Source organism: Nothoprocta perdicaria, unplaced genomic scaffold, assembly GCF_003342845.1.
Source record: "Nothoprocta perdicaria isolate Ctin4 unplaced genomic scaffold, notPer1 scaffold_117, whole genome shotgun sequence".
NCBI classification, from domain to species: domain Eukaryota; kingdom Metazoa; phylum Chordata; class Aves; order Tinamiformes; family Tinamidae; genus Nothoprocta; species Nothoprocta perdicaria.
Window position 1 is genome coordinate 1,992,835 of NW_020454283.1, and position 10,665 is coordinate 2,003,499.

At 37.2% G+C, this 10,665-nt stretch overlaps 2 protein-coding genes across 2 annotated transcripts; both read left to right on the top strand.

The window, feature by feature from the left end:
• The first annotated feature begins 555 nt into the window (after positions 1-555).
• On the top strand, positions 556-4,469 carry LOC112959650 (arylacetamide deacetylase-like 4). The gene is made up of 4 exons (XM_026053706.1): positions 556-738; positions 2,041-2,257; positions 3,285-3,348; positions 3,695-4,469. The coding sequence occupies exons 1-4, from the start codon at positions 556-558 to the stop codon at positions 4,467-4,469; spliced, it is 1,239 nt and encodes a 412-aa protein (XP_025909491.1).
• Positions 4,470-7,221: 2,752 nt separating this feature from the next.
• LOC112959631 (arylacetamide deacetylase-like 4) lies at positions 7,222-10,333 on the top strand. The gene is made up of 4 exons (XM_026053686.1): positions 7,222-7,398; positions 8,379-8,595; positions 8,705-8,768; positions 9,522-10,333. Exons 1-4 carry the CDS (start codon positions 7,222-7,224, stop codon positions 10,294-10,296), a joined length of 1,233 nt encoding a protein of 410 aa, XP_025909471.1. The 3' UTR covers positions 10,297-10,333.
• Positions 10,334-10,665: the final 332 nt, after the last annotated feature.

The following is a 10,665-nucleotide window of genomic DNA, read 5'->3' on the forward strand; positions in this document are numbered from 1 at the left end:
TTATACACCAAATAACTGAGCTCTTACCTAAGTCACATTTAAAATATAAAAACTTCTCTGCACCTGAGAGTGGAACAAGTCGAGCAAAAAGTGGAGATTTAAATGTTTTTATTCTCAGGAAAAAAACATTTAGGAAGTAGTCCAGTATCTTTAAAATTTATCTCTACAACAGGTATGTCCATCCATAACAAATTTATAACAAAACACAGGCAGTCATGAGATTCAAAAGGCCTCTCTGAATATTCATTTCTTATTGTTAGTGAAGAACTCACTATAATATCTGATTTGTATACACTGAATTTCATTTTTTTGTAAATGATATCTGCTCCCAATTATTTTCTTTTGGTATAAGGAAGTGTTGCCAATAGGATCATTAGTAAAAGAAGAGAAGGGTGGAGAAAATTAGACTATTGCAACAGTAATCTTTTTATTTCTGCTTATGATCCGAGTGTTTAGACACCTCAGAAACACTGGAGAAACACGGTCAGGGAGAGGTTTTTGGATTTGGGGAGTTGTTTTTTGGTTTTGAGAGTTCAAAACTTTCACTGAGGTGAAATGGCGTTTGTTTATACAACTTTAGCAATAATAGGAACAATTTTCTTTTCTCCTCTTATATTACCAGTAGTGTTTTTGTGGGCCGTTTGTTATGACTTTTTCAACTCAGATCTGCCACCTGGGATCGACCAGCCTCTAAAGCTTCGTTTTTACCATTCCGTGTTCATGTCAACCTTGGTTGTGGTAAGTTCTTTCTTAAAATGGGAGATTTCACTTTATTTTGGTAGAATCTTTGGGAGCTAGATGACTTAAGAACACAGGAAGAAATAATGGATGTGTGTCTGTGTCATGCTTGAACTTAACATTCCAATATACCCATGTCCAATAACTCTGTTTTATGGAGGCAAAATTAGAATTAATTCAAAGGGAAAATTGAAATGAATCATTCTGGAAAATAGTCAATATGGGATATTTTCCGCAGTTTCTTCTTTTTTTTTCTCTGTTCTTTTTGTAGATCGAGATGCTAACTTTTCACAATTGGTTTGGGGACTCTCATGCAAAAAAAACCTATCACACTGGAATTTGTTTCTTCTGCCTCCTAAGTCATGTGATATTGTCGGCATCTGCCTGATTTAAATATATATAGTATTTTATATTTATATATGCAATATTATATATAAATATATAAAATTATATTTATATGATATATTATATTAAAGTAATTATAAAATATTTTTATATTATGTATAGAATTAAATATTATATATATATTTCATATATTATATATTTACTTATAAATAGATACATATGCACACACCTAAAACAAGCTCTTAGTGAATGATTTAAAATATCTAGAAGATCTACGTATGTTAGTCCTAAAGCATGACTTTCCTTGGTCTAAACATGGCCACTAAACCCTTCAAAGTGTGGAAATTTTCTCCTAGAAGCAGCATGATATTTTGATATTGGACTTTTGTTTTAATTAATTATTTATTAACAGATGTTAAAAAAATTAGTTTTTAAAATTAAGACACTATATGGCAGCTTTTCTTCCTCATCAAACCTCTACAAACTATTCTTCAGTTAATCTTCTTTGTACTTTTTAATGCAAAATATATAATATCTTTAATACAGGTGGGTCTAAGAAAACCCACTCATCTGCAATTTGGCCCTGTTTTCCTCCCATCTGTAAGAAACAAAAGCAATTAGCATGGTATCATTCCTGTTTGTATTCCTGACCATGATGCATTCAAGACTCTCCACTCTGCAAAATTTTTGCAGAGCCTACTTTCATATATTGGTATTGTATTCTCTGTTTCTTCACCCTTTTCCCTATAATTACTTATTTCTAAATCAAAGATTATTGTTCTATTTCCCCTCTTATTTTCAGTTCAAGAACATTTATTTCACCAAGAGAAATGTCAAAAATAATGAATAACGAGCAAGAGGACAGCTGGCAATGTGGGATGGGATTGCCAAAAGCTATAAATTATAGAATTGGAAGCTTTTGTACTAATCATTTGCTGGCTTCTTTCCTTTTAACAGGGAAAGATTTTGGAGAAGCTAGGAATCTGCGGTGACTTGAGCTTACTGCGATTCTTTTTAGAAGGAATACCACCATGGAGAGATTCCAAACTCCTCATCCAAGATCTCAAAGTAGATGACGTTCCACTCAGGATTTATCAGCCAAAACAGCCACCCACTGTCAAAAGAAGAGGACTACTCTATTTCCATGGAGGTGCTGGCACATTTGGGAGTATTGGTAAGACATTAGCAAGTTTCATGCCTTTATCAATCAAATTCAGGCCTTTAATATTACTTTCAGAGTGATTTCAGCCGATTTGTATTTCTCAACCTTTGCCTGAGCTGCTCAGCCTTCTAATTGCTTTCAATCTCTTTGGCAATCAAGTCCCTGTATGTTTTCTGGGAGGAAATCAAAGCCATGGAAATCTCTAAAACAGTAAAGTTCATGTTTTTTTGAATCTTGTTTTGAAAGGATCCAAATGTCCATGRGCACTATGTTCTAGAGGCTTCTAGAGTTACCTGTGAAGGAGGTGGTAGTTCAATTCACCCTCAGCAGAGACAACCAAGTCCGTAACGAGCTATTCTGCACCACAACAGCAATAGTTCACCCATTTTACTGCAGGGCCATGCCGTGAGCAGCCGAGATGCTGGTAGTTTCAGACCCAGCTTGGGAAGAGCTATCTCACCTGGATCTGCAATGGAGACCTAGACAACATTTCAGACCTGTGACGCATTGCGGCCGCGCAGGCGCACAGGAGTGGTGGGTGCAACGAGGACACAACTCGAGATATTAGCCCCTATAATCCCGGTGAAAGGTCAATTCCTTCCACCGGGATAAGGAAAGATCACAAGCGGCGTGTTGCGCAGTTGTTTGTAGCGCGGCTGTTGCGCAAGCAGCACATGGAGGGAGCCGGAGCGCACGCGGTAGCCGAATGCAGRCCGCGCGCCTGAACGCTGACAGCAGCACCCGGCCTTTCCCTCGAGTTCCCCTTGCTGTCCAAAATCCTAGCAGAATTTCRCACCGTAATTTTGAAAAACAGGATTAGGAGGAGCCACAGACTAGTAAGGCCGGAGACAGTCTTAGTAGGTAAACAAGCAGAAGGTACAATAAAGAACAGAATCAGTGAACATGTCTGTAAATACAATTTACTGCCCCATATCCATGGATGTTGACCATGCGGTTAACTCCTTTAGGATCTAAAAAAACCCTAAATGTTCGCTTCAAAGGATTTTTAAAACACCATTTCTGATAAACTCTGTCGTAGGAGCTTTTGAAAGAGTATGCCGCCATATTGCCAGAGAATGCAACTCAGTGGTTGTGTCTGTTGGGTAAGTAAGTGCTGTTTTTATGTGGGAATATGTGTAGTCCTGCAGTTCACACTTCTGAAGTATGTGCTGAATTCCTGAAATTTTAGATTATGCTTCCTATTTCTGGCTTAAGCTTTTCATTTCATGTAGAAGTCTGCTTGTAGGCAATGCATACTAAGACGCCTGTGTGCTATCAGTTCGTTCTTCCAATCTACATCAAGGTAAAAAACAGACTAAATAAATATATATTTTAAGATTCAGAAAAAAAAAGCAGGCCCATGTAACTACCATAACAATTAAACAGGAACAATGTGAGTTACATTTTTTAGTCACTTTGTCAATAAGCATAATGTCTTTGACATTTCAGTTATCGCTTGGCTCCTGAGCACCCTTATCCAGGGCAATATTTTGATTGTCTCAACGCTACCTTGCACTTTATGAGGAATTTAAAAGAGTATCATGTGGATCCTACCCTCATCATCATTGGTGGTGACAGCTGTGGAGCTAATTTTGCTACAGTTATTTGCCAACTACTCTTGAATAAAAGAGATCTTCCAAAAGTACGAGCTCAGGTCTTGATTTATCCAGGACTCCAGGGAATAGATTTTCAACTGCCTGCATATCAGCAGAATGCTTCGGTCCCCATATTGTTTCGGAAGCTGGTCCTTTATTTTTGTTTTCGTTATCTTAATAAAAAGCCATTGTACTTGGATGATATCATACAGAACTGTCATGTCCCCGAGAGTATGAAACTGAAGTATAAAAAATGGGTAAGTGCAGACAATATTCCTGATGAATTTAAGATCAGAGGCTACAAACCACAAAAAAACAGTTCATATAAGCCTGAAGTTTATGAAGTGATCAAGGAAGTATTAGCAATGACATTTTCCCCGCTTCTAGCTGAAGATGGCATTATTTGTCAGCTCCCTGAATCTTACATTGTGACTTGTGAGTTTGATGTGTTAAGGGATGATGGACTTTTATACAAGAAGCGACTAGAAGAAAATGGTGTTCAAGTAACCTGGTATCATTCCGAGAGCGGTTTCCATGGACTTTTAAGCTTTTTTGGCTATGGGATTTTTTCATTTTTATCTGCAAAAAAAATTATGGATAACACTGTGAATTATATAAACAGTTTATAACAATATATGTATAAATGATGCAAGACTTGCACAATTCTTGGCAAATTCACACTTGGCAAATAAATGAGCACTTTTGATTTAAGTTTTGAATTCTAACTGTATGAGGAAGTGCACTTTAAACTTTCCAATTTCTCTTTCTGCAATGACTTTCAAACAAACACTAACATTACCCAAAGCATCAACACCCTAAAAAATGTTATTATAAGAATACATCAATAATAACTAGAAGCTACGGGCAAGTACCTCTGCTCATGTTCTTTCACCTCCAGGCAAGCAACAAAACCAAGATATTCCTGATGCATCTTCCACTGCAAAGATGACAAGGGGGGACTCCTTTGGCCCTTGTAAGATTGTTTGAGACATTTAGGGTACGAGAAGAGGACAATATTTTCAGTGCTGTGATGTCTTATTTTCCAGGGTTAGTTTCCACAAAGACTATACTTTTCTGAAAATACAAGTTTCTGCCTGGAACAGAAGCTGTAAAGTAGTACTGTGATGGGTTTGATTTTATTTGGATTCCAAGAAATCACGTTTTTTGGAACTTGTTTCTTAAACAGCAATCACTAAGCTTCAGTGARTATGCACGATAGGCAAATGCAGTCGTGACAAGTCTTTACTTTTTTGTTTACCTACCTTTTATTTAAAAAATGATATATTTATTTATACATATATATCTTTTGATTTTAGCTATTATACTACCTGTTATCTTATGCTGTGTTTATTAAAAATTCTCAGGCTGTCAGATAAAAGAAGGCAGAGAAGCACAATATTATATCTTATTGAGAAGCTGTACTACATTGGCAACTTTGCAACTTTTAAAATAATAATCCTAACACTGCAAAAAATTCTGTTACAAGATTCAGTAAAAATTAAACACATGGTGAAGTTTATCAGTGAACACTGCTTGGTGGAAGCGGCAATGCAACACCAGCAGATAAGAAATCAAGTCTTTCCAAATCTACCTAGTTAAATCTAGTCCAGTATTTTATAAAAGAAATAGGACTATCCAGGACTCTTCTGTAGCAAATACAATGTAAAACAGTCTAATTTGAAACTCCTTAGTAGCTGACTGCTCTAGGTCATTTTATGCTGTATCTGTTGATCATTATGGGAAAGCACTGAGAGTTACTGAAGCCTGATATGAAGTAACTTGATAATCAGTTTAAACCCAGCCTCCTGGGTTGCATTTCTAACATGTTCTGCTTGCTTTGCCAAGTCCATTTCAAGTTAAAAGTCTGGTTACTGCTACTTCACATGATCAATTGAACTCTAAAATTCATATTTTGTCAACGTTTATTAATTGATCATTTGAATAAATATAGCTATTATGTGCTATGACAACCAGCTCCTTGCTGGGGGAAAATAATTATTTGGAGTGACAAAACAAAAATGGAGATAAAGTTATAAACATTTCTAGAAACTAAAATCGCCATCCTCTTCTAATAAAAAAATAGCGCACTACTACTAAAAATGAAAATATGCACTTTTTCCGCTAAGTTTTTAACCACGAAAATATTAATCAGGAAAAGCTGGTGAAACCATCATTAAGCTGCAAACTGTTCTTGCATTAACAATGACAAAGAAAGACTTGAAAGTAGGAAGAAGACACAGAAAAGGAGTAGAGAGAAGTGAACGAAGAACAAGGGATCAAATTCACAAGATGAAGGCGACAATAATTCCACGGAGGATGGAGAAATTKAAGAGAATTGTCATTATGTGTTAGGCAATGGAGGATGGGGTTAACTGCAACGCGCTCTTTCCCTCTGATGTCAGGAGGAAGCATTCTTCAAACTTCAGCATGGACAGCTGAGCTTGAGGAAAGCAGCAAAGGGAGCTGAAAGAACCATACAGGTGTGGAGGAAAGACTAAGTTAATCACTGTAAGACAGGAAAAGACACTTAAAGCCTTCTGGAAATGCTAAYAGAACCCTGAAGTTGAAAGATACAAACCTCATTTTATTTCCCATTCTCTGACTGGAAAGTACAGGSATACTCTTACGATCGGAACATCAGAACTTGTGTAATTTGATCTAAACCAAACTTTTTCAAGACATTTTCCCTAGTAAGTGGTTAGCAAACACACATGAAATTATCACCAGCTTCCAAAAGTACGTGCTTAACAGCTGTAATCACTTCTAATGCAGAATTTAAGATCCTTCCCTTTGATCCTTCCCTGATTACTCCCCTGACCTTGGAGTTCTCTTTCTGGACAAATGCTCTATGCAAGTTTTGTTCCGTGTGATACCAGAATTGGTGCCCGATTATGGCAGGAAGGCTGGAGGCATTTAATTTCATAGCAAGAATGACTCGGTATTCTCTTCGGGAAATTCYTAAGGGATTCTAATTTCAAGGTAAAACATCCTACAAGTACCCTAGAATTTAATGCACCTGAATGTATGTTATGGTATCAACTAATTAAAGTAACTGCTTCCAAGAAATTCTGAATTTCTCCTGTATTCTTTATTTTTTATTCTACAATTTATTTTGGTTGCAGCCGAACGGGACACTTAGACTTGGATTATTTAAAATGCAGCCAATCTCTTTAAAAATGTCAGGAACTATTTTTGTGTCCATGTTAAGTGAGAGAAACTCACATACTACACTATTAATTGTAAAAAGGGAGGAGAAACTTTTGTACTAGAGCAACCTTATGACGGACAAAGGCGTTTAAGAAGCAGGAAGTAACAAGTCAAAGATATCTGGGAAAGTCAAATCAAAGACATTGAAGATCACTTTGTCCACTGCTCAGCAAAATGGCAATAGCTTATACATTTTTGGTGCTGTTCCTGTCAGTTTTCATTGCTGCATTTATATTTTTAGTTATGGGGGTAATTAATTTTGATTACTGCAATTCAGAAATTCCACCTGGTGTGAGTCAACCTGTAAAGCTCCGAATCATTCATATGATTTTAATAAGCACAGCTGTGGTGGTAAGTTAACCTGGCTTGATTTATGGGGGAAGATAGAACAACCTGTAAATATTAAACCTAAAGCAATGCTTGAACCTTGCCTGGAAGGGGAAGAAAGTAGGATATTGCTATTATGCTGCATGCTGGAGGGAAGAAGCTCAAACCCTTATCATATCCTTTATACTACACTGCATTATATTGCAGTCAGAGCCTGTCCAGCTCTCTTAAATCAGACAGTATTTTAGCACTGCCTAGCCCAAGGGTTTGAAAGGCTCTGAACTGAGCCTCTAAAATGAATTATTTTAACCTTGCAATAATTTAAGAACATATATATACATATGGGATTGTATATGTTTTCATTCAAGTTCAGAATACACTAAAGATTTTTGAGACACGCTTTCAAGATTTACTTCAGCTTGGGGAGGTGGATTGCAAGTAATGTATTTATTTTACAGATAAAAATGGAAACTGGAGATTTTTAAATTGTTTTTGGAAGGGGAGGTACATATTAGAAATATAAGAGACAGTARTTGTTGTGCATCGATCTACTTCAACTCTTCCAACAGGGACAAACTATTTAAAATGAAATATATATACATACACACACATATATTTGTGTATGTGTATACATACAAATATATGTGTGTGTATCTATATATATAGATTTTCTCAGTAGACAGAATAATCAATTTAAATCAAACTTTTCTATATTCAGTAAGGAAAACACCTCCCGAGAAAGCATAGGAATATACTTAACCAATTTTTGTTAATGTTGCRTTCTTCTGCGAATAGTGTCTTCAACCAGCACTGTGGTTCTTACGAGCTTTGATCATGTTATTTATTCAGTGGCTTTGTACCTGTACAACTGTACAAATATTTTATGGTTCTCCTCCTGAATGACACAAATTAGACCTCCTATATGCACTGCCAATGGAGCTCCTTCGCTTCAGAAAATAAAAAATTTCCTGAGTGAAATTCCTATTTTCTTTGCATTTAAACAGGGGAAGATTTTGGAAAATATTGGCATCTGCAGTCAGGTTAGCTTCGTCCGATATATGCAAAGCAGAAAGACTCTGGGAGCAGACCAAAACCTTTTCATYGAGGACCTGTGCTTTGATATGGTGCCCGTGAGGATTTATCAGCCTAAGACTCCATCTGCCAGCCAAAGGAGGGGAGTTATATTCTTCCATGGAGGAGGATGGGTATTTGGAAGTCTTGGTAAGATATTTAAATGAAAAAAAAAATTCTTTTTTGACAATTCTCTTTCTTATGCAATAGGTAACATGAGTAGTCAGACAAAAAAACAATGAAAATAATTTTTTTTCAGAGACCCATGAAAAGCTGTGCCGCTGGATTGCCAAGGAAAGCAAATCTGTAGTTGTATCTGTTGGGTGAGTCCTTCCTTGTGCTGTTTCTTATTTTCTCTTCTGTGGATATCAACTTATAATTTTATTGATCACAGCAATAACTTGTCCCAGRAAAGTGTTTCTGGGGGTCAAGCATGTTATTTGACAAAGTTACTCTGTTCTTGTTTGGAGACACTGAAGACCGACTTAGACCCAGTTTTAGCTGACTACGCTGCGCATAATGCTTACATTTAACTGGAAAAGTTCATGCTTTCAGTTCCAAACTCACAAYTGAAGACAGGCAATAAGTCAAATATTATACTACTAAATCCTCATTCAAGCAAACTCTACTTGATGGTTGCAAGAGCACTACAAGAACGTCAAACAAACATCACCACCACCATGCTGACACAGCTGTCTGCATGATGCGGATATAGTTGCACTACAGCAGACATAGGAATGATGATACTTCCTTCGTCTCTGACACCTGGAAAGCTAAAGCACAAACTGATTAAATTACTGCCATAAATCCTGGACATAGTTACCAGCTGAGTACTCCTGTCTCTTTCAAGCTCTGAACAACGTCCCAAGGAGATGATGATCCCAACAAACTAACGTTCACCACTACTAGAAAAAAGCTTTATTTATGATAACTTGGGGAGAAAGGGAGAATTTCGAACTAACTAGTGCATGTCTGATTGAAAAGAATTGAGGGTAAAATTTCAGGAATTACAGCAATACTTCTACAATTGTTAATACTTCCTTCTCTTGCTGTTTTTGTCTCTTTCTGTGCATTAGGTACCGCTTAGCTCCTGAGCACAAGTACCCTGCYGCGTATGAAGACTGTCTCAATGCCACCCTACACTTTATGAAGAACATTGAGCACTACGGGGTGGATCCTGCCCGCATAATTGTCAGTGGGGACAGCGCTGGGGGCAATCTAGCAGCTGCTGTTAGCCAGACCCTTGCAAGCAGATCAGACCTCCCAAAACTACGGGCACAGATCTTGATCTATCCAAGCCTTCAGGCTCTGGATTTCAATTTACCATCGTATCAGCAAAATCGGGCAGTCCCTCTCCTATTCCGAGAGCGTGCCGCTTTCTATGTGTTACAGTACCTAAATGGAGATGCATCATTCCTGGAAGATGTCTTGCAGGGTACCCATATTCCTTCAGATACTATATTGAATTATAGGAAGTGGGTGAATGCAGATTATATTCCTGAAAAATTTAGGGTCAGAGGCTACAAGCCACATGTGCTACTTGAATGTGCAACCGAAGTTTATGAGAAAACGAAAAAGTTCTGTGAGCCCAACCTGTGTCCACTGTTAGCTGAGGACGCTATTGTCCAGCAGCTGCCTGAGACTTTYCTCTTGACATGTGAGTACGATGTACTCAGAGATGATGGTCTGCTGTACAAGAAGAGATTAGAGGACAATAGTGTCCCGGTGACCTGGTACCACCTTGAGGATGGATTCCATGGAATCATAAACTCATTCAATAGTGATTGGTTTTCATTTTCAGCTGGAAAAAGGGGTGTTGATAATATTGTGAACTTTCTAAAAAGCTTATAGAATCAAYTTTCTTTCAGCTATAAGTATATACGTGTTGCAAATTTTCTGTGGTTTTGTTTCATGCTCCTAAATTTCAGAGAAGAGGTTTAGATAGGACAATTTCTGTTAATGAGCAACCATGACAATATGACAACTGGAAATGTTTAGAGAAGGCTGGGGAAGTTTCTTTTAGTGATATCTCAAGTATTTTGTGCACCACTTGTCTATTTTAATGACCTCTTTGTACTTGCTAAACTTTCAATGAATAKTAAAGAATACTATTTTAAATCCATGTTTCATCTTACTCATTGTGAACTACAGCTTTATTCTTCCAAGAAGGCGTTAGGTACTCAGGAGAAAGGAATCAATACTACACACATAGACCAAACA

Bases quoted from the DNA above. Each gene is read 5' to 3' on its own strand.
- LOC112959650 (XM_026053706.1), top strand. From the start codon at position 556: ATGGCGTTTGTTTATACAACTTTAGCAATAATAGGAACAATTTTCTTT. The intron at 2,258-3,284 runs GTAAGACATTAG...ACTCTGTCGTAG, and splicing joins TGGCACATTTGGGAGTATTG to GAGCTTTTGAAAGAGTATGC. The intron at 3,349-3,694 runs GTAAGTAAGTGC...TTGACATTTCAG, and splicing joins TCAGTGGTTGTGTCTGTTGG to TTATCGCTTGGCTCCTGAGC.